General features: G+C 45.1%; 1 protein-coding gene across 4 annotated transcripts in view; it reads right to left on the bottom strand.

Annotated features, from left to right (window-relative positions):
* The window catches only part of LOC149333894 (uncharacterized), a 42,897-nt gene that overhangs the window by 5,851 nt on the left and 13,464 nt on the right, over positions 1 to 23,582 (bottom strand). Inside the window, exons 1-6 of one of the 4 annotated variants that reach the window (XM_089556133.1) lie at positions 22,416 to 22,697; positions 20,127 to 20,227; positions 18,659 to 18,804; positions 15,686 to 15,712; positions 7,135 to 7,226; positions 2,446 to 2,541 (exon numbers count right to left, since the gene is read on the bottom strand). In XM_089556133.1, the coding sequence (XP_089412259.1) occupies positions 2,446 to 2,541; positions 7,135 to 7,226; positions 15,686 to 15,712; positions 18,659 to 18,804; positions 20,127 to 20,227; positions 22,416 to 22,590 (637 nt within the window). In that variant the 5' untranslated portion in view covers positions 22,591 to 22,697. Of the gene's footprint in view, positions 1 to 2,445; positions 2,542 to 7,134; positions 7,227 to 15,681; positions 15,713 to 18,658; positions 18,805 to 20,126; positions 20,228 to 22,415; positions 22,698 to 23,582 lie in introns of those variants that run through there. The other 3 variants (XM_089556136.1, XM_089556135.1, XM_089556137.1) reach the window with 3 other exon arrangements.

Below are 23,582 nucleotides of genomic sequence, written 5' to 3' on the forward strand. Positions count from 1 at the left end.
CAACGTTTGATACAAACAAATTCTATTCTAAATCTACATCATAACGTGCTAAATGGATCAACGCCTTCTTAACAAATCGCTTTCAGTCAGTCATTGTAAATAACCAGTCTTCCAACCCTCTCCCTGTAAAATCCGGCGTCGCACAAGGCTCCGTTCTTGCACCCCTATTGTTTTTAATATATATTAACGATCTTCCACAGTATATATCCTGCCAAGTTCCAAAGTTCGCTGACGACTGCGTAATTTACCGCCAAGTAACAAACATCACTGATCAAGAAGCCCTTCAGCAGGACCTTAACCAAATTGAACAGTGGTGTGCAAATTGGCTTATGGCCCTGAACCCTAGCAAATGCAAGCTTCTTTCCATTACCGCCGCCGCGGTGGCTCAGTGGCTATGGTGCTCGGCTGCTGACCCAAAAGACGCGGGTTCGATCCCGGCCGCGGCGGCTAGAATTTCTTTGGAGGAGAAATTCTAGAGGCCCGTGTACTGTGCGATGTCACTGCACGTTAAAGAACCCCAGGTGGTCGAAATTTCCGGAGCCCTTCACTACGGCGTCTCTCATAGCCTTAGTCGCTTTGGGACGTTAAACCCCACAAAACCAAACCAATCTTTCCATTACCCTTCGCAAAAAAGAGTCATGCCTTCCAATAAAAAATCGCTTACGTGCCCGTAGAATCTGTATCATCTTTCAAATACTTAGGCGTCACATTATCTAATGAGCTAACATGGTTTGGACATGTTGCTAACTTGATATCATCTGCTAATAAAACTCTGGGTTTCCTAAACGGCACCTTCGCCTTACCTCACATCACGTGAAATTGGTCGCCTACAAGTCACTCATTTGACCTAAACAAGAATATGCATCCGCCATATGGGACCCGCATTATATTAACCTCGTAAACTATCTAGAAGGCGTTCAAAACCACGCTACAAGATTCATTCATTTTTCTTACTCCTATGACGTCAGGGTTTCAGCCCTAAAACCTAAACCAGCACTATCGCCTCTTTCCGTTCGTCGTCGCGTGGCCACGCTATCACTGCACCACAAGTTCTTTTACTCATCACTTAACCGTGCCCCTTACATCATACCGGCATCATACATTTCTCACCGCACTAGCCACACGCTTCAAGTTTTTCGCCCACGCGCCCGAACGGTTACTTTTTCAGCCTCCTTCTTCCCAGGTGCAGCTAAAGATTGGAACGGCCTTCCGAAGCATATCGTCGACATCACCTCTCCTTTATCATTTGCTAGCAATCTAAACAACATTTTTTGTACATGACCACAAATTGCATTGTCTTGTACCTTTTGTGCTCAACCCACCCCTTATGCAGTACCCCGCGAAGGGTCTTTAAGGTAATGGAATGAAATATCTACTACGGAAGGCTTCATGAGTTATGCATCGGTAGCCCTTCTCAAAAAAGAACAATTTTCACCGCGATCGATAACCCGCTTTCCTTGTTCTCGGTTTGTGGGCATTTCCGCTGAGTACCGCTATGACTTTGCTTGTTCTTATTACTGATGAAATATTTGCTGTACCCATGTTTTCACTGTTTTTTACCACACGGGTTGCACTGGATATTGTACGCTTACGCCCTTTCTGCTTCTTAAGGCGGTGTATTGTTTCTGAGAATAAAGTGGCAAGTTAGCACTCGTGTTTGTGGGTGTGTCTCTCCCTCCTCAATCTGCGAAAAGTTTTCCTAAATATGACTTGAAATTATGTTTCTATTCAAACGATTGAATTTCTAGAATCACTACCGGGTACGAACCGTTCCCTCTCATTAAACATATTTTGTCTGTGCTCCAACATTATCCTGCCTAACTTTTGCTCCTGCATTTCTTGCTACTGTATTTTTTGTACGTTATTGCGTTATATTGTATATTATTCACTCCTGCCTTAGTCCCCTCCGGGGCTGCAGTATGTGAACATAAAAAAATAAAACAGGTGGAACAGATGCCACCAATGCCTTCATGGTGCAGGACGTCAGGACGCTACTACCATTGTCTTCGCTAGATTCAGTGCTTTCGTCGATAAAGAGAATTTTGGTGACGCGCTGGCAGCAGCCATCAAAACACGAAGTGGAGTAGAGAACCATTAATCGATGGTTGAAACCCTGAACTTAAAGGTTTTTAACAGCTTGAGTACTTTGAAGTTTTATATGCTTTAGAGCAAGGCTGAGGCACGAACCTTCTTCACCTCTAATCTTAATGTTTCGCTTCTTTTCTGCCTATTCATTTTGTTGTTTCCTCGCGGTGAATTTTTGTGAACCTGAGCTCCTCTGTCTTCTATTTCCTGACGCTTTTATTTTTTGTTTACCTTCATTCAGCTTTCCAAAGTAATTTATATGGTGTTTCCCGCGCGTCATTGGCTTGCAGCTAAAACATGAAAGCGCACTTTTTTTGGCGCGCACACAGCAGAAACTTCATACAAGTTCCAAATGAGCACCTGAGAGATGGTAAGATCCTGTTATCAGGCATATGTTGTCAGAGAAAAGCACTGGGTATTCTTTGGATTCCGGGAAAAAGTGGTCCCATTTTGCACCTGTGGAATCAAAAAGAAAGTGTAGTACAGTTTGATCACTATTTCGTTTTGCCTCATAACCACCACCAATATTGACAGGACCTGACGACGAAACAACGTCGGCACTGAATGAAAATAAGCATGGAGGGCAATGTTAACATCTGAGTTGAGCACTTGACCATTTTTAACATACCGGCTATACCATTCTTAGAGAGAACGAATAAAAAAATAGCATGTAAATCTTTCGAGCTCTAGAAATTCGATTCTTCCAATCTATAAACGAGCCGCCGCGGTGGCTCAGTGGCTATGGTGCTCGGCTGCTGGCCCGAAAGACGCGGGTTCGATCCCGGCCGCGGCGGCTGAATTTCTTTGGAGGAGAAATTCGAGGCCCGTGTACTGTGCGATGTCAGTGCACGTTAAAGAACCCCAGGTGGTCGAAATTTCCGGAGCCCTCCACTACGGCGTCTCTCATAGCCTTAGTCGCTTTGGGACGTTAAACCCCATAAACCAAACCAAACCAATCTATAAACGAGAAAAAAAAACGACGGAAGTTAAGACACGATTCAAACTTACCATTACGCTGTTACCCTTAACCTGCTTTTAACGCTTAAATTGAAGCAGGCGAAACCCCGTAAGTGAAAAAATAGGCATTCGCTCCCTTCGTACAGAGCACGTGTCATCGCGAGATGCCTCGGAGGAGAGCTAGTTCATTCTGTGAACACTCATACAGGGTAGTTGATTACGCGTATAGACCGGTTTGTATGGCTGCCACAGGAGCCGCCGCCTTTTTCACGTGCAGCATTAGATCGCGACACTGCACATCGTTTCATTGGGTCGTTCCGAGGTCTTCGTAAGCTTTCTTTCGTTCGGGACATTCGTGAATACAAGCTTCCGCGTGATTTCACATATACTTAGTGCCAGGCAGGGCATTCAACCTCCATCGATTCTTAAGGTTGCATATAAATTGCTTTTTCTTCGACCTCACTTAGGCGTAACGATACCACCTGACCTTTGTGGGCCACTCGAGACCTGACGCGATGCCCCGGACGACATTTGAGGGTGTTCGTCAGTTTCTCGGAACTACTGCCGGCGAGCATTTTCAACCGTAGAACGAACGGATGAGCGCTACCAAAGAATTTGAATTTAAACAGCAGGGCGAGAAAACGCGATTTCACACACAGCATGAGACACTGAGGGAACTCTGAGGTTGTTTAGAGTATCAAGAAACAATATCGCGTTTTCCCCCGCTTCTGTTTCGCATGCTGTGGCTGATAAAATTTTCGCTCGTGACAACTATTTCGAAGGAAGTTTGGCAAACATTTTTACATATTCTATTAAGGTTCGGCCTTAATGTGGCTCCATCCTTCGCCGCAGATGCACCGTGCTTTTCTCAGTGCCTTTGCATGAGTTTGCCCAAAATAAATCGTAAAATCACTTTATACTTGCAATCTCTGCCAGCGCTCGCAGGCGTTGCGAGCAACATTCTCTGCACTACCTTCGGCACAGCTTTATTGCAACAACCCTCAGACATGCAAAATTAAAAGCACAACCATAGCACTGCAAGGGTGTCGGCTATTTATCCAGAGAAATCATACGAATAATTATTGCCTAGGTCGGCGTCACTATTCCGCCTGGATAAGTTTGGACAGCTGCTAGACATTGTATGAGGCTTACCCAACGCATGGGTGACAGAGAGCACCAAACGCTCCATAATGATGAGCTGCTTGCCGCGGCAGCGCAGAACGAATATGTATGTATATTTCAGGGAAGACGCGACAACAGAGCACTGATTTTGGACACCCGGAGTTAGGATGTGATGGCCTTCTGTAAGTGAATCAGGGCGCTCGAATGATCGGCCGTGAGAGAAAGGAGTTGACGGCAGTCACGTACTTTCATTCGACGCCTTCCTGCGATGCATGATCCGTTCATACTTGGAGTTTCAATCTTATGGCAAGGGAGTTCTATTTTTCGCAGACGTGTCGCGAGCGAGAGGATGAGCCCGTTTGTTTCCTTCTATTCCTTCATGAGCGCGCACTTATTCAAGAATGACTTGAAGGTGGGAGTTCTAGTGCGGGTTAGGCTTGAGATGGCCATGGATACCTGATTACACGAGAGAAAGAAATAGAAGCTGCTTTCAGATAGTCGTGCGCTCTTTGGTGATGTTACTTTGGTGAGTGTGCTGAAGGATGGGCTGCAGCGATCCCTGATCACTTGTGTTTTAGCAGCTGGCGATTAGGAACTCCTGTGTGATGACTTTCTTCATGGTTCTGCGAATTACAGATGCGTTAGAGTTAGAGAAGGTTAATCTCTGTAGCAGGTACAGTATTCTTCATCTTTATCGTGAAGACTCCTAAACTTTTTCACCTCAACCGCTGGCTGGCTTGCGGAAAACTACGCACTCAGCTTTCGCATTGGGGTGGCTTTTGTCTCGTAGCAAGTTTGACAACAGTACATACTTGGTTGAGCCGCACTCGATACAAACTCGTAATTTTTTATGCTGATAACAACCAACGGAAAGCTGCCAGCGTCGAGCTGTCGCCGAAGGGTGGCGGCAGTACCATCAAAGGACCCGCGCACCTTGCAACTCTCCCCTCGGCGCCCTTCCCATTGCGGCGCTTTCCTCTGCCGACAAGAGATGGTGCCACCGCCACCCTTTTGCAAAAAGCATGTGTTGGCGATTTTCGATTCAGAGATTTCGGGCAGACGATTACGGGTTTCATCATGTGCGGCTGAACCAAGTAAATACCGTCGTCAAACATATTGCTAAAGAAAGAAAGTAAAAAGAAAGGATCAAAAGAGGCCTACGTGACGGCCCATGGGACACGTAGGTACCTGCAGTCGCGGACGCAAGCCCGCCGGCGGCAGCAAAACCTCCTCACATTAGCCGGGGAACGACTCTCCCCGAGCATTCGCGCAAGTCACAAGCCTTGACAAGCCTTCGCACAAAGCTGCACAGGCACGAAAACAGGTTCAAATGAAACATGTCAGCGCAAGCAAGCCCCAGCAAGCTTCGCGCGGCGGTCTTCCCCGCGCTGAAATCCAAATTTATGCCGCTCTACACACCCCTGCGTCTGCAGCCTGCAGCAGCCGCGCTTGATAGTACACAAGACAGTGGCGAAACGTAGAAAGGTGTTTGGCGGCGACGTCAAACGTTTCCAATGATATCTGAGAAACACCTGTTTGGCAGTTCTACTACAAGAACGCACAGAACGAACAGAGCTTCACCGAACGCATGAGATAAGAACTGAACCGTTCGCTAACCTCGTCCCCGGACAAGCCGACCACCAAGTTGAACAGTGGCATACATATGGTTTTAAACGTGTCCTAGCCGAGGTGTAGGTGTTAGTTAGATTTGAATGGCGCTAAATTACTTTATAGGTCACAAAATGGTCCCTGTGCACGTCGAGAAAGTCTCACACAAACCTTTGTAAAGCTATGCGTAGAGTTTTCGCTCGAATTTTGGTTATACCTTGGTTAAACCATGGTTGAGCTGTTGCCACATTTTTTTTTTTCAATAAAAGAGTACTCTTGCGTGGTCCTATGCCAGTTTTCCTTCGAAATAGTGTAGGCGGAATGGTGGTAGAGTGTTTGAGTTACGACGTGTTTTGGTTACGATTTATATATCCTTATGGTGCATCTGATGTCGTGGTATCTGGTACTGTGTGTCAAGTTCGGAGCATATTCTGCACCAGCGCACTGATTTCTTTGCCTTGCGGCTAGAAGCCTATTAAAAAGACATGTGGTGCTGGCCGGCAGATGCGCCCTGTTGTAGTGTCGCAACATGCTGATCTGCATGAGAATTACGCATGGGAATTTTGCATACTGAACGGGCGCGTTCGCTCGGGCCTTAGAAGCTAGTCTGCAACATAGTATAATCGCCCTAACATGGACTCTTAACCCAACAGAGAGGCGGGAGATGCGGTGCGTTGTGAATTTGGTGCCGGACAAAAAAAAATTCAGGCGCATGTTTAGTAGCACGGAAAACTACGTCTTTTTCATGTTTGTAAGGTCATCCTGCAGGCGCGTTTCATATGAATGTCTGGTGTTGGCTTTTCTGTCAACGGGCCATTGTACGACGAGCGTTCTTTAGAAAAAGAAGCATACGCCCCTAAATGCGCTTTCACCAAACAGTTAGTCCATCGCATGTTGGTTCCTTTTAGATTCCACAAATTTTCAACTTTTATCATGGCGTATGCCAAGGCTTAAAACCGAAACTCTGCAAACGAAAATATTTTCAACTAAAGTATGCTCTCATGAGCACACCCACTCATTGCTCATTGAATTAGGTATGAATTTGTTTAAAGCCTCAGCTTACAAACGTCTAAGAGGCCACAATATTCGGAAGTGTTTCCGCAATAAACTGGATTCATTCCGTACCTCTCCAGATTGGGTGCACCATTTAGATAAAAGTAGTTTAGAAGAGATCGTGAGAATTTGCCCCTTAGCAAAAAATTGTGGAGCGAAAATAGCCATAGTGATACGACCGCACTGCCTTTATTTTAGTACAAACAAGAAGTGAAAGTTTAGGCTGTAATTAGTGACGAGAAAAAAGGGGTAAACAAGGCGCCGAGATATTTTTTTCTGAGGCTTTAAAAATGCACTTTAAACACTTACTTGCTGATGGGTTCTCCGGTAGTTCGCGCTCTACAAGAATTTTCGGTTGCGAGTTTCTTGGGAGGTTTGGCGTCAGCTTTACTGTCAGGTTGCTGTAAAGGACACGTTCATAGGCCAATCAGATTACCACCACAGGAAGGTTACGAAAGTCCAATCAGCAGAGGGCCGTTATTTTACTAAGTCAACGCGTTGCGTAAATCAGTTATAAAGCAAAGCATATCGCACGCAATTAAAAATAAAGGCGAATATAATTGGCGACATAGCGGCTTTGCCTTTTTCTTTCAAATTTTTATGCCACATTTCGAAAATTTAGGCGCATCATTTTATGCGACGCTTTCTACGTTTATTTCGTTTTGTGCTGATAGGAAGCAGAGCGCGAAGTTTGTATCGACTGCATCACTGTCGTTTTATACCCATAGCACTATTCGGCGCCGCCCCGATTCTATTATTGATCTATATTCTTTGATGTGCACTCTTCCTATTGTCTTGTTCAAGCGCTTATTCGTCTTTTGTTGAGTGTTGGGGTCGCGGGATAATTTCCTGTGGTGCTTATGATTTCCTTTTGATACCAAATACAACTCTACCCGAAACAACGCATTTGAGTGACTGCACCAAGCATATTTTTGTTGCTCAGCTGCCAAAATACGGAACATAACGGCGGTATTTCTTTCAAAACACCCTAACATAGTGCGAGAACTTCTCTTTTCATTCAAAGTCTGTGCCGTTAGGACTACAACCAGGTACCTGCGACACACATTTGGCTTCAACTAGAGCAGAGTGTTGCGCCAAGGCAGAAATTTGGGCGAGTTGGTAAGGAAACTTCCAGAAAACTTCTGTGTGTTTGATAAGTGTTTCTATATATACCCCTTCTGTTCTTCAATAAAAACTAGTTGATAGACAGCGCTTGCTTGTGTTACTCTTTCGTCTTTCCCGTTCTTGTTGCGCTGTGAACAAAATCATGAGTGTTGCAGCGTATTTCACAACACTGCGGCATACGAAGTGAGCAGAGTATCCGCAATGCTTATTCGCCCCATTGCATGTTTCTTCTTTCCGGCTACTCCAAACGTCTCTTTTAGGACGCCATCGTTCTGAATGTCCACTGGTAGTCTCTTGTGTAGCACAGAGGAGTAGTCGAAAAGGGGCAAAAAAAATTGGCAGAGGCTCAGCTTGTTTAAGCCCGGAAATTCCGAAAGCAACTTCATCCGTTTCTTCAGCCCGCCGTCGTTTCCTAGCTTGAGCGAATCGTTGCAGCCTTGCCTTGTGCATGTCAGACAACATGGCCTGGCTGAAACACACATCGTGTTTACGCCGGGACGACTGCGACGAGCCGGGTCGGAGCCCGATATATCTCCGTCTGGCGTGACGTCATCATTGCGAGTGCCTCCTCGCGGCAGCGCCGCGCAGCTGCTGCTCAGCGCACCGTAATTACGCTGGGACGACCGTGACGAGACGTGTTGGGGCTCTGTCTCTCGCGGTCTGGCGTGACGTCATCACAGCGAGCGCCTGTTCGCGGCAGTGCCGCGCAGCTGCTGCTCGGCGCACCTTGGTTACTCTGCGATGACCGCGACGAGTTGGGGCTCTGTCTCTCTCCTGCTGGCGTGACGTCACAGCGGAGGTCATGCTAAAGGTCAAACGTGGTTAAACCACCGGGACGACGCTGAAGGGCTCAAACTGCGAGCAGTATTATTGCTTTCGCAATAAAAACTCATGGTCGCGTTTTCTACCATGCTTAAACATACACGTGTGATGCGGAATAACTGTCTTCCCTCTGTGTACAAGAGGTGCGTGTTACTAAGGGCGGTGCGCATTATTCCGGGTGGGTATTCGTTCACCACAGGTTTATATCGCTCTATGCCTCATTATGTGACAATATTATAAAACACGCTTATGCAAAAGTACCATCGGGATCAAAAGTTCACGGGATACGGGCATGAAAGAAAATTTATTTAAGTCACCTGAAATGTGTCGGTGTATGAGGGAACGTGCATGCTCTATGCGCTGGTAACAATACCAAGCAACTGCGTAGCGAGGTAGAGCGTCAACAATTTTTTTCCGGGAACACGCGTACATTAATAAGTTGATCGCCATAGTACTTCTTGCAGCAAATTGAGAAATTCTCGCTCCCTGCTTGCCCCCATTTATAAATGCTGCGAGTTTGAGCTGGAAGCGTGCATCTCAACAGTTTTTAGTATCGATGTAAATCTGGCCTCCTGACACCTATGAACGAAATTAGGCCGGTAATTCATACCCTATCATCCAGGTCTTTATTTTATAGTAGTCCAACAGCACTGGCTCAACGGACAATCGACCGTTTCGAATGATAAGGTATTAAAACCTTCTCTGTTACCTGGTAAACCGCTTCTCTGTCACCACTTGGAAAAGTTTAGTTTAGTTTATGGGGTTTAACGTCCCAAAGCGTCTAAGGCTATGAGAGACGCCGTAGTGGAGAGCTCCGGAAATTTCGACCACCTGGGGTTCTTTAACGTGCACTGACATCGCACAGCACACGGGCCTCTAGAATTTCTCCTCCAAAGAAATTCAGCAACCGCGGCCGGGATCGAACTTGGAAAAAGCGGATGATTCAGTTTCTAATGATTGATGGATAGGAAAACTTCGGCATCGTTGTGACGAGCACAGGCACGAGGAGGAAGATTTTTTGCAGTTTTATGAAGGGGGAAACGCAAATCGAGCTTTGCTTTCTGTGTTTGTACAGCTGCGCAAACTGCGAGCACTGTGCATTGATGTTAAAACTTGTACAAAGGGCCAAAGCCACGTTCTGCTTTTATCCATTAGCCTGTTTCTCTCGTCTTCACTATTCGATTTTTATTTGTGAACTGGTGTCAGTGACGTGAATTGCAGGAAACTATTCGTGGCATTACTAAGCTCAAGGCCAAATGAATAAAAGTCAGAATTTCAGCCCCCCCCCCCCCCTGCCTGGCTATTACAGCAGTCTGCGCAGTAGGGAATTCCGCAAAAATTACGAGGACGCTTAAGCTACGCCTTAAGAATAGCCACACACCTACTAATGCATGCATTCTTGTAAGTTAATTTAGTTCATGTTTTACCGAACCTTATTGTTTCTTGATGATGATGAAATAACTTTATTTGCACCCGTCAAGGAATCAGAGGGCGAAAAAGACGAGTCTTGACCGCCGTCATCTTCCTCCCCTTTCAGCAGGCTGGGATCCCTTGGGATTCAGCGGTGTCCAGGGCCAGACGGATGACTTCTTTTTGTTCTTCTTCTTTCTGGCTGGCCATTAAAGCCTCCCAGGACTCTATATTCCTGTCTGGTTCGTTGTGGCTAGGGCATGTCCACACCATGTGGATCATGTCTGCTATTTCATTACACTGTTTACACCTGGGGTCTTGGATCGCCGGATGCCATCTGCTTAGTGCGAGTGGGTTCGGAAAAGCTCCCGCCTGTAACTTTCTCCATATGACCTCTTCCTTTTTGCTGAGGCCCTTGCATGCTCCAGGTAATGTCTGTCTTCCTAATCTGTAATGGCTAAGAATATCTTGGTACGTGTTCAGCTCCTCGCTCGTCTGAAGGGGCTCTCTGCTCGACGAGACCGCATTGGGGACCCGGTGTGTGAGTCCTCGGGCCAATGCGTGCGCTGTCTCGTTTCCCCGGAGGCCCTCGTGGGCCGTAGTCCAAACAAGGTTAATTAGTTCTGCCGGTGTAGGGCCGGCAGTCACAATTTTGACTGCTTCGACAGATACCCTGCCTGCGTTGTAGTTGCCGCGGATAGCCGATTTGGAATCTGTTATAATCACCCTGACATTCCGTTGAGTTAAAGCCAGCGCAATGGCTACCTCCTCAGCCGCTGTTGCATCTCTCTGTTGGGTGCTGCAGCACGAGACTCGGTCTCCGCCCTCCCTGGTCGCTAGGGCTACGAAACCCGTTCTGCCTTCATATTCCGCCGCGTCCGTGTAAACCACGTCCTGTCTATTGGCTAATTTTTTCTGCAGAGCTTTCGCTCTGTCCTTTCGCCTACCCTCATGGTGTACCGGATCCATATTCCTTGGGAGTGGTGGGATTCTGATTTTGTTCCTTATGTCTGTTGGGATATTCTCCGTGTGTTTGAGCCGCGCTCGAGGTTTGAAGCCTAGCTTTTCTAGTATTTTTAGCCCCGAATGGCTGCGTAGGAGTCGTTGTTGTTGCGCTACTCTGGTAGCCTCAATGAGCTCGTCTAGTGTGTTCGAAATCCCCATGTTCAGAATTTTCTGGGTGGATGTGTACGGGGGGAGGCCCAGAGCGGTTTTGACGCCTTTCCTAATTAGGATTTCAATCTTGTTTTTTTCTGCTTTGGCTTGCCGTAGGTATGGTGCCACGTATGTGATTCTGCTGATTACAAATGATTGAACTAGTCTTAAGAGGTTCGTCTCCTTCATTCCCGCGTGTTTATTTGCTATTCTTTTGAGTAGCCTACACGTCTGGCTTACACTCGATTCGAGTTTTCGTATCGTTTCGGTGTTCTTACCGTTTGTCTGTATCCTAAGACCCAGTACTGTCATCATCTCCACTGAGGGTATTTTGTCCCCGTTTACCGTTAGCATTATCCCATGTTCATGGGGCTTTCTTTGTCTCTTTTGTGGGCCGAGGAAGAGCGCTTCCGATTTCTCGGCAGAACATTTGAGTCCTATTTGTTTTAGGTACGACTCAATTTCCTCGATCGCTCTTTGGAGGGTACCTTCGATGTGCGCGTCACTGCCTCTGGTAACCCAGAGGGTGAGGTCGTCCGCGTATATTGTGTGCTTGAGCCCTTCTATACACGCCAATTTCTGTGGTAAGCCAATCATTGCAATGTTGAAGAGTGTTGGTGATAGGACCGAGCCTTGAGGAGTACCTTTGTTGCCCAGCCTTATGCCTTTTTCTTCCTTCTCTCCTAGGCTGATAGTAACTGTTCTGTTTGAAAGAAAGTCCTTCACGTAGTTGTATGCCTTTCCCCCTACATTTATAGTTTCTAAGCGTTCTAATATGGCTGCGTGGTCAACGTTGTCAAAAGCTTTGGCCACGTCAAGGCCGACTATTACTCTGGTATCAGCTGTTTCGTTGTCTAGCACTTGTTCTTTAAGTTGAAGCATAACATCGCATGCAGAAAGATGTGTCCAGAATCCGATCATCGTGTCGGGGTAAAGCTTTTGTTCTTCTAGGAATCTGTTTAGCCTCGTTTGAATAACGTGCTCCATTAGCTTTCCTATACATGAGGTAAGCGAAATGGGCCTCAGGTTTTCGAGACTTAGTTTCTTACCTGGTTTTGGAATAAGGACTAGGTTTGCCTCTTTCCACGAAGCTGGGATTCGGCCCTTGTCCCAACATTCCTGCATGTACGCTGTTAGGTTTCTAATTGATGCATCATCCAAATTCCTCAGCATGCGATTGCTGATTCTGTCTGGAGCTGCCGCAGTTTTAGTTCTGAGTATGTTCAACTCCGCCCTAACCTCTCCGATGGTGATGGGCCCATCGAGAAGAGGATTCTCTGCGCCCTTGTACTCGGGGAGGGGTGTGGTTGGTGTGCACCTCAAGTACCTGTCCCTCACTTCAGAGATTAGTTGATCGCTAGTGCCTTCGTGTTTATATACGAGTTTCTGTAGTTGTTGTCGTGCCTCATACTTTGTCTTGTCCGGGTCTAAGAGATGTCTGAGCATTTTCCACGTGTTGGCTTTGCTGATTCTGCGGTCCATCTGCTCGCAGATACTACCCCAGTTTTGTCTGGTTAAGTTCAGCGCGTGCTCCTCGATATCTCTATTCTGTTTGGCTAAGAGCTTACGTATGTTTCTGTTCCCCTTGTTTTGAGCAAGTTTTTCTTCTAGCTCCCTTTTCTTGCGCCACAGGCCTATCATACGCCTGTCTACCTCTTCTTGCGTTTCGTCTGCTTCCACCTCTTCGGTGGCTTCTTTAACTGCCGCGAGAATGTCGGTGCCCCAAGATTCTATGTCCCTGATTGCGTCTCTGGTATGAAGGTTCGCCCTGAATAGATCCCAATTTACCGCTGCGACCTTTTTGTGTTTCGGTGTGGGCGGTCCGTCCTCTACCACGATCTCAATAATTTTGTGGTCGCTTCCTAGGTCCTCCCCCTTGTTACACCACCTTGCCGTGATTTGGCCTCCGGTGAGAGTTAGGTCAGGTGTAGTGTCCCTACTCACGCTATTGCCCTGTCTTGTTGGTTTTATGGGGTCAGTGATCAAGATGAGCTCATTGTGGAGAATACTGTCCCAGAGTTCTCTGCCCTTGATTTGCGTATATTTGTATCCCCATGCGGGATGATGAGCGTTAAAGTCCCCGACAATGACGATAGGGTTTTTGCCCGCTATCTGTTTCGTTTTTGCGAATAACCTGTCGAAGCCGCAATCCTTTCTCTGTTTCGGAGAGCTGTATACGTTTAAGACGAATAGGCTTTTCTCTCTCCGCTTACGCGGTATCATTTCGATTAGAGTGTGATCTAATTGGACGTGCCCTGTCTCGTGCTGCAGCGCGGTAACGTTGCGTTTGACAAGGGTGGCAACCTGCGTGTTGTCACCTCGGCCCGGGTACGATTTGTAACCGGGCAGCTTCGCGTTTTTCCCGCACTCTTGTAAAGCTATAATTTCGGGTTTGTCTCCGTTTGCAAGGAACGATTGTAAAACGGCCCGTTTACGCAGAAAGCCCCTACAGTTCCACTGCCAGATAGTATTATTGTTCTTTGGCCAAGGCATTTTTGGTTGCTTGGAATTCCGCGTATATCCATTTGTCCCTTTTCTCAAATTCCGCCGTGAGAGCAGCGTCTCGCTTTGCAAATTCTACTCTGATCGTTTCTGTGACTTGTTTCATGAATTGCATTAGTGTTCCGTTCAGTAGTTTCATATCCTGTTGTTGTTTGTCGTTTAGTTGTTCGAATTTGGTCTCAAGATCCGACTCTTTGGTACGTTTCTTTTTTGAAGGGGTTTTTTTCATGAAATCACTGATTTCGCGGAGCCGACGTGAACGCGTCCGACTCCTCGACGCCCCCTGGCGGTCCCCTCTATTGTTTCTTCGAATGTTTCTGATCGCTGGAGTTAGTGGGCTTCGTGCATAAAGTATGTTTGCCTTTTCGTTTCCTGCGTGTTAGTTTCTCTCCTGAGTTCCTGTCGTCAGTGTTGAGGAAACGGTTATCCAAGAGAACTTCTTTTTGGGCTAGCTCGTAATTGATCCCTGTATTTAAAAGGCGCCAAAAGCCACACGCACACTCAAGAGAAGAGAACTGGACGGAGCCCCTGTACAAGAGAGTACAAGGATTTAGTTTTTAAGAACTTCCCTCCACCTCTGTACTGTACCGTGTATGCGTATTGGCTTGCCGGGACATGACCTACTCGAAAGAGTAGGTAAATTACATTATCATCACGTGCGGAAACATTTTTCCAAGCTACATAGCGAGACATTTCCGGCTGAAAAATTGTTAGAAAAAAACGGCAAGCAATTAAGCACTGTTTCATCTATTGCAAGACTCCATACACTTTTAGCATATCTTGCAGCGGACATTGAAAAAAGATGACAATTTGACACGGCACTATGTGTAATATCATCCTGAACTCCAACTTGTTGGTGTATAGTTTGACATTTCCTTTCCGAATGGGTTACACAGTCTCAGGAAAGATCGCATGATGGACCGACATTGTTAATGCGTCGTTTGTACAAAATGCTTCTCCAGCAGATTGATTTTTTATCTAAAGGAATTGTATGCCCAGACTGAGCTCGAAACAGAGTGGCAACTACTCCTAACGCTGCGCTCTTCATTTTCCTTTCTCCAGTGCGTCGTTGCTTAGGTGTGTCGTATTGTGATGCAGTAGCCATGTGCCCTGTGTATGTCTTTTCTCGTGCTTGGTTGTTTAGGCGTGTCGTATTATGCTTGTATTGACTTGTGATTGTTGCTTTGTGATTTTTACATTGTTAATCTACATAGGCATATGACATTGCTTCACCGTATCAAATACCATGTTAAAAATGAATTTGTGGCATATTTGCTGCGCTCCCGAGTGGCACGTAGAGGGCCTGGACCGGATCATAATGCCGGTGATTTCTTTTTTAATTTGAAACTTCTGGATATATTTCCGTCATGTTTTAGAGGCTTTCCTGTCAATCCCACGTTAGAGCGACGGCTTTTCAACCGAGGCACTTTTATACGTTGTCCCATAATGGTCTAGCAGCAGGCAGCTACCCAAAAATATCAACACTCTTCGGCAAAAGCGGGTTAACGAGAAACATCACAAATAAGCCAGGTTATTTATTTCTTTATGGTCATTATTTATATATGCTCATCTTTCTCAGTTTTTACAGTTTTGCATATGCAGTTTTTTCTCTGCTGGTAAAACATCAGCTTTTAGTGGGAGCTAGGCATCGTAAGGTAAATATCTTCGAGTTGGGCGGCCATATTGGATAGGTTTATTACGCGTCTTTGAAAAGCCCGACCCTCTTCGTCCAGCGGAATCTAACGCATTTCTCAATAATTTTTGAAGGATGCGACCTTTTCAAGGCCTTCCTGTAGCACTGCACTCCATCAATTGAAAAACAAACGAAAGAATCATACGCACGTACAAGAAATGCGCCTTAAATTCTTGGTTCCTGCAAAACAAAAAGGGCGCACATAAGCCAAACAAGAGAATTTGAACATGTCACAAAGATTGCGCAATAATACATTAGCATTGAAAACTAACGCACGGAAACGAAAATTTTGAACCTTGCAGGGTAAGGAACAGTTAGAAAGAAGCCACTAAAAATGTCCCGATGATTTGATTTGCGGAGCATATTAGGGAAGGCTTAGGGTTCTGCAGTCAATTTCACTTTCCAAAGCAAAAAAGCTCTAGAGTAGCTACTTGCCAAACATGCGTCGTCTTTGTTAGCATTACTTTTCGCAGCGTTAGCATTACTTTTCTGGCCTGCCGCATTGTGCCTTTAAAAGAACTAACAAGACTTATCAGTGGATTATTCCAACATCAGGCGAACTTTAGTACCAACGCCTCAGTGATATTTTCCCAATGCATTCTACAGCATTGAATCTCTGCTCAGTTTGCACGAAAGAGTTAACCGTGTCAGTGCGACTATTGCGGTCAAGTAAACGACTATGAAGTGCACAGTCATTTGGCAACTTTTGTTGCTAGGCGTAAATGGGGTAGCTTCAGATTATGCGGATGACAGGCTCCACCGATTAAATCGTACGAACGCTCCTGACGCCTACTGGCGGATTATACGTTCATTTTTCTATGTAACAATTGTATCAAGAGCAGCAGAAATAAATTTAGCGGACAAATGTGTGTATGCAGCCGGTGAGTACATACAAAAGAGAAAATAGAGGCGCGGTGTAGTCAGTGGTAGGCATTCGGGTACGAAAGTTGTCATTGGATACTGATGGAATAAGAGATGACAGAAAATCAAGCAATATTTCAGCGACAGAAATTGTCGGCTGTTCTTTTCACTGCCCAAATTTCCCGTTCTGTTGGAGTACAAGTCAGACACTGTTTTCTGCCGAGTAGTGCGAAAAAGCAAAACTGTGTGGGTCTTCAATGAGTGTGGTAATGCTAACTGGCTCAATCATCCGGCAATAACGGGCTAACGGGCTCAAAAACAAATATAAAGAATTCTGTAATTATGAGGTAAAGCGAACGAACTCGGGACAGGTGTCGAGGTCACTTCTTTTTCGATCACTTGGTGCACACGATGTAAGGAACATTCGATCAGAGAACCTCTATCAGTGCAGCGCAGCAATACACCACTCGGCAAAAGCATAACTTATGCAAGTGTGTGTAAACAAAAGCTGTCTGCCCTCCAAAGGTAAAACGCAGTAACCTTCTTTTGAATATTTCAAATTTTCTACTACTTTCCCTGAGAGAACAATAGCTCTAGAATTTATAGGGGCAACGCGGCAATTAGTACTATGTTATTTTTGCCTTTAACTAATAATTTCTAACAAATATATGATTTTTATGACGATTTCAAAACTGCATTATAGTTTAAGCCAGCTAGCATATTTTCTGAACAATTACAATTACCATCCTAGAAAAGTCGTCCCCAGCGCGCTACTTATTTGATGGCAAACTGCAGACTTTTGTGTTTGTATCTACACCAAAGCCTTGATCTCAGCATCAAATATGTTATTATTTTTTACAATTATAATGCTGGCATAAACTTTCCTTATTAGTATATCTCTGCAAAAATATCTTTACACTACTGAATATCTCAGGATTTATGCGGACCAAGCAAAATCATTTTACTATTATTTGTAACAAAGAGCCCAGGAGATGCCAGAGGACATCGCGATGTGGAGGTACCATAAGCAGCGCCCTCTGCTTACAAGGTTTGATGACCACGCGTGCAAGAGTTTGATGTTCTGAATAATTATAACTTGCTATACATTGTCATCACGAGGGGTATGAAGACCTATATAATAAAAAATATGAATTAAAAAACTCAATTTTTTAAAATTTCTATACATTTTTGCCGCATCCCCCTTTATTTGCTTGGAGTGTTATCACTCCAATAGGCTTTGCATTCTCTTCGTTCCCAAAGGCGCCCATTGTTAAAATTTTAATCCCTTTGAAAAAATACTAGGAGAAACTTTGTAACGCCGCTACTTCGATGTGTACAGATTACCACCTAGAGTCTCAGTAGTGAGGAGAAATTGAGTGTGTTACCTCCACAATTACTGAGATGCGCCACAGCCCTGCGACGGTAGGTGCTGCCACCGGCGGTGCTTGTGAGACTCGGGTTGCCTTTCTCGACCGATCTATAGTTAAACAACCATCTCCTACGGTTATCAATTTTCTCACAATACGTTCGGAAAACTGTGATTGCAGAAGTTCACGTGACCTAATTGGCCCTCCTGCCATGCAGTGTGCTTCTCAACACTGACGAAGATGCCGGATTATCTGTGATAAGCGACATGGTGTTAAATAACACTAAGCGGAATGAAGGAAACCAACAGGGATTTCCTGAAAGTCAGAACGTGAAAGAACACATATCGCCATCTTTATAGAAGCCGGACCGCTTCCTTTAGACTGGATTCATAGTTTTAATATTTACAGCTCGGCTCAGCGAGAGAAAGACGAGTTCAAGAGAGGGACACAGGACGAGCGCTAACTTGCAACTCAAAGAAACGAAAGCAGAATTAGTGTCTGGAAGAACTGAATGCGCATGCCCAGCTAACCACTGATTAAGACGAGGGGGCAGGATAAAGACAATCTAAACCAAGATAAAGTGTCCCTCTCTCCTGTCTTGTCCCCCCCCCTGCGTTTTGGGGAAGTTCCCGCATAACATGCTTTTGATTCTTGAAGCCATTGAAAGAGCTGTGTGCTCCAGAGAACCTCGAGCATTGGGGTCAAACTTAGGTTGCAGAAATACGGAGTAAAGATTTTTAAACTTGGGCTTGCAACACCCAAGACTCGTGTATCCTGCTCGAAATCTTGCCAGTCCGAAAAAAACTGCACATGTGCTTCTAACTAGTCCAAAAAAGCATAGATTTCGTAGCTCAGTTCATTAGGATAAACAAACAAAGAGATCAAAAAGTACACGTACGTTCTTCTCGGTGCGATGTACAAAATCCTTCGACGGTATGAAGTGCCATTCTGGCTAAGAAATTCCGACCTTAGGCACAAGACGTGGTGTGAGCCCCACGAATTCGATGCTCGAAAGAGATAAACAGTGTTATTGTGTTTTAGCATCTGTAATGGCAATCGTGTAACGAACGCAACTTCAGTGCTCAGTGTCTGTTTGTCGTTTAGGGTAAATGAATGTTCTCAACGCTAGGGAGAGATTTCCTTTGATTTCAACAAATAGGATAGAGCGTGGCTTCTAAAGTGTCATTCTGGCAAGTAAAGTATAACTTACTGGCTTCCGTTTATATATGGAGAGGAATACTTTTCCAATATTGTGAGACGATATGTATTAGGCTGGATGTACAGTACCTGTTTAGTATAACCTCACGATGCGTCGTGATAAAGCGCATGAAGTGTTTTGGAGGATGTTTTAATTTCACAATCTGTTCTTAAGAACGGTAAACTAGGCTAGTTGGTAGTAATTCATACTGAAAACTGCGCAAAGAACAAAGACAGAACGAGAAGGCACGACACGGGCGCAGTTATTCTGTTATTCTCGTTTTTTTAAATAGCTTAGGTTAGTGTTTCCGGGGTCATCCTCTTTTGCATTTTCTACATGGCACTATTCTACACATCGTCTTGCCTATAAGGTATAAAAAAGCGATAGAAAAACCTCGATAATAGCTTTATCTGTTGCTCAGTAATGCAAGATCAGCAATGATAAAAGTGCTTTTCACGGGCAGTGCAGCCAATTCCTCTGTAACAATAATAAAAAAAACGTAATGGGGACTTGTAAAACTATGGACACCACTTGTAAATCTATCGACATTCTCAGCCCATAAGCAATACGTTTATAGGAACAATCTTTCATATTTCCTTCAACTCGCCGGAATGCTCGCGTGCATTCGAACAGCGTATCTGCTCTATATTCACATAATAGTTTACAACCTGTGAAAAAAATGGAGAATAAACAATCGCAATCTGCAAAAAAATATTTCTTTGTAGCATCACTACAAACTTGCCATCAAGCACAAAACAGTTCAGTTCATATTGTTGATATTTCACAAAATATTGCTCAATTTTACAGGGCCCTTTCTGAACTTCTTCGCCAGAATTCTGCATGCATAAATAGAATGTACAAGTAAAATAAAAACAGTAATATTGAATGAGAAAATTCTTTCCTCGCATTCCTAAACAACGCGTCGCTTGATTTCCTAGCAAAAATAAAGAAAATACACATAAAGAAAGCATTTTGTCTTGCGCCAATTTTTCTTCAATCTGCATTTCGGTCACCCGCAATGAGCGTAGATTCTTTGTCCCCGTTCACTATCTGGAGTGTCTAAATTGGTACCTTAAAATTAGTTTTCAAGCTTAAAAGTGTGAATTCGTCGCATTTTGCGAAAGAAGTACTTATTATGTTTCATATTGATAACCACAAGAATTCGAACCGTTCTCGGATCTTGATATCTGTATACTTCGTCCGGCTTGGAGTACTTATCGGCTTCATAGTCAATAGAGTGCACAGCTGCCGTCAACAAGATCCATACTCCTGAAATTAAAAAGTCAAGATGAATTTGCTGTAATGGTCTTGCTACCTAGTTTAATTCAAAACAAAATTTAGCGCGCAAAATGTAGATCAGAACCACGCTTTTAAAATTAGTCCGAGATGTATCTACGTGCTTCGAATTTCAAAGTTTCCTTCGTCATATGCAGAATGTTTTTTTCGTTGATTGTTGAAGTGTTGTTACAATCGCCCCATGTCTCACTAATAAATTGTAGTGAACGGTGGTTCCTGTAAACCCCGCACATTATTCTCAGTAGTCTTTTTTTTTTGCTCACATTGCGGATATTATTGAATGTTGTTTTTGAGTAATGAATTTAACGAGTGTTAATGATGCATTTGATCGCAGCAAGTTCAAAGCAGTCGTTTCATACAGATCACAGTTTTTTCCTGGCATAGCACCTTACCTGCGATGATTAAACTAGAATAATATCTTAAGAATGTAGGCCAGTGCAGGCGATGAATGACCGGCTGCCGTTGCGACGTACGAATATTAAAGCACTCCAGGCGTAATTTTTTGCTTGCGTGTTTTAGCATACACGCTAACATACATGGATCACTTCCACTATCCCCTATTAAAAAATTTACAACTGATGTTCTTCTTAACGTTGTTTCGGTTAATGGTACAGAAACCGAACAATGGCTGCGGCGTGCACTGAAAAGTAGCTTATACGTGCCTGTAATTGCTTAGAACGCTTGGCATAAGCTGCTTCAAGAGTTGCCTTAAAAAAAATGTCAGCGGTCTTTTTTCAGTTATTTGAACACCTCAGTTGTCCTAACACAATTTTACACGTCACATCAAGGCGCCTTATATAGTCCAGGAAGCCTAAATAAGTTATTAGAATGCAACGTTATTAGAACGCGAATAAGCTAATAGAACGCAAAAGTAGGCCTAAACCTATGACTGATGAAATGGGTTGTTTTTGATTTCCATGAGGCCATATTTCTCTACCAACAGGGCGTCATTATGCGCCCTTTACCCCATTAAGCTTCATAAAGAGAAAAATAGTGGGAGAGAGAAACAATCGAGCCCTGGGAGGGCTCTTGGTTACACACCTTAGTCAGTTCTAGTTCCACAAAATTTCAGGGTTGGTCTGTTGACCCAAACTTTTTGAAGCCACTTTGCAGACACATGAAGGCACGCGCAACGCAACCAACAATGCTTTATTTAAAAAAAAAAAAACGCAGAGGCTCGATATATGATTGTCTAGCACGGAGAAATATTGGCACTTCCTACGTCAGAGAAATGGTTTAAAGTATTTTGCAACGTCAGCGAAGCAGAACTCGCGCTTACAGCCATGCGTTCCTCGGTGTAGTATCAAAAGGCACCCACACAGCCGCCTATCTGGACACCGGCGCTACCTGATGAACAGCAACTCCCAAAACCACGAACGTCATTTAAGAATCACGTCAAGCCTAATCTATGCCTATAGCAGAAACACGCTCCGTTTTCAGAGGTCACACAACCATTTGTTCTGAAACACCGTACGGACACTTCAGTAAAGGAATCATTCCTACACGTTCGGTCCACTCTAGAGGTACATCAGCAGCATCAAACCAAGAAATCACTTTTGTATGGGCGCTGGTAATGAAGATCCTGGGAAATAGGCGCGTCCATGCGTTTTCCCGCAAAATAAGCGCCGGGGCACCAGTCTATGGCCCTCGAAACCCGCATTCATATATTGCCAGAAAAATGAGCCCCTCGACTCTCGCACGCTCGCAGAGCCAACAGGAAAAGCCGCACGATATACCCACCTCCTCCCCCCACACTACGTCGTCTACAAAGTACACTATATAGACAACATCCAACAAACTCATTCCCACCGCAACATTTTCCCCACTTCTTCCAGTCCACCGCCTTCGCTTCGTACTTTTCTTCTTGAGCATCCAGAACCCCTGTCCTCTAATATTACATACTTCAATATCCGTACATTTAGTGCCCTAGCAATTCACTCATCCTCCCCAGCCTCCTCACAGACTGTCCTAGCCACTGCCACATCTAGCCACTGTACAGATAAAATTCATCTACTGGGCCACGCTTGAAAGCAAGTCTCATGGGCTCTTGAACAGAGGAACACTCCAGGAAAGCCTATAGAGCGCAGCTCTTAAGCTCTTAAGATTAAGGGGAGCTGTCCGGCTTCGCCTTCACTGCAACCACAAGAGCGAACGAGCTCACCGGAGGTTGAAGAGGACGCGAAGATCAGCGGAGGAACAAAGATGTCTATAAGAAAGAGTACGCGAGCAGAGAATCGGAGGAGGGTGGTATGGCGGTAGCGTGAACACAGGTTCCGCGACAACGACCCGCGGGGAAATAGTAGCACGCGCCATTGTCTGCTCGCCGACGTCGTCATCAGTGATGTAAGCGGCGAGCGCGGGAGCCGACGGGAGAGCACGTCGCGAGGACTCCCAGTTCTCGCAGGCGCTAGGTTAAAGACGGCGCGGAGTACCGCCAGCCGCCGCTCGTTCGTTGAGACGCGGCTCAGCGGCGGCCGACCGCCGTGCGCGCTGCCGAAGCTCAAAACTAGGGCCACTTTTGTGTGGCACTGCTAGCTCGGTGTGCGGTAGCCTACGTTTGAAATGTCGCAGCAGCTGCGCTCAAAGGTCGCATTACAGAGAAGAGTGATCGTCAAGCCATTTTTTAACTTTTGTTTTTAGCAAAATTTTATTGCGTATCGCTTGGTGAAGAAAGACTCCTATGCTCTCATGCTAGCGCGTCGTTATTTTCCTCTAGTACTGTCGTATCATGCAACCTTGTCATGCTACTGCCTTTATCGAATTTTGTGGGGATGAAAATTAGGTGCGAGCCGGTGTCGTTTGTTGTGGCTGTGTTCTTTTCCTGCAGCTAGTTGTTTCTCTGCGTGTCTGGCCGGCGTATACCATTGCGCGGATATGATGTGCGCTATACACCACTTTTTCTGTTCATTCCGCATAGCGACTTCGGGTGCTTCGTTTGAAACGCTACTCTTTCGTCTTTCACTCCATGAGAATCTGTGTTGCAGGAAAGAATTTCTCCCGTGTAGATTCCCAGTTTTATAAACTCCCTAATGAGGCATACTTTGCTCGAGCTGCAGACAATATGGAGCAAGTTTTTACATACTCAGGTTAATGAAAGCGAAGTGGGCGAATTTTCCGGAGCCCTTCGCTGTCGCGTCTCTTTGGGACGTTAAACCCCCATTAACTCTAAACATACACGCCTTGAAGCCTAAACCACTTGCCTATCCTACATCTGTGCAGTCTTCTGTTTGCCTCGAGATCAGTTGATAAACTGAACGAAAGAAGTAAGTGAAAATCAAGAATATCAGACACGCAACAAGACCTGGTCCGTAATTTTCGTTTTTAGGTC

The sequence above is a fragment of the Amblyomma mixtum genome, chromosome 8 (assembly GCF_055824585.1).
Source record: "Amblyomma mixtum isolate Tamu chromosome 8, ASM5582458v1, whole genome shotgun sequence".
NCBI lineage: Eukaryota > Metazoa > Arthropoda > Arachnida > Ixodida > Ixodidae > Amblyomma > Amblyomma mixtum.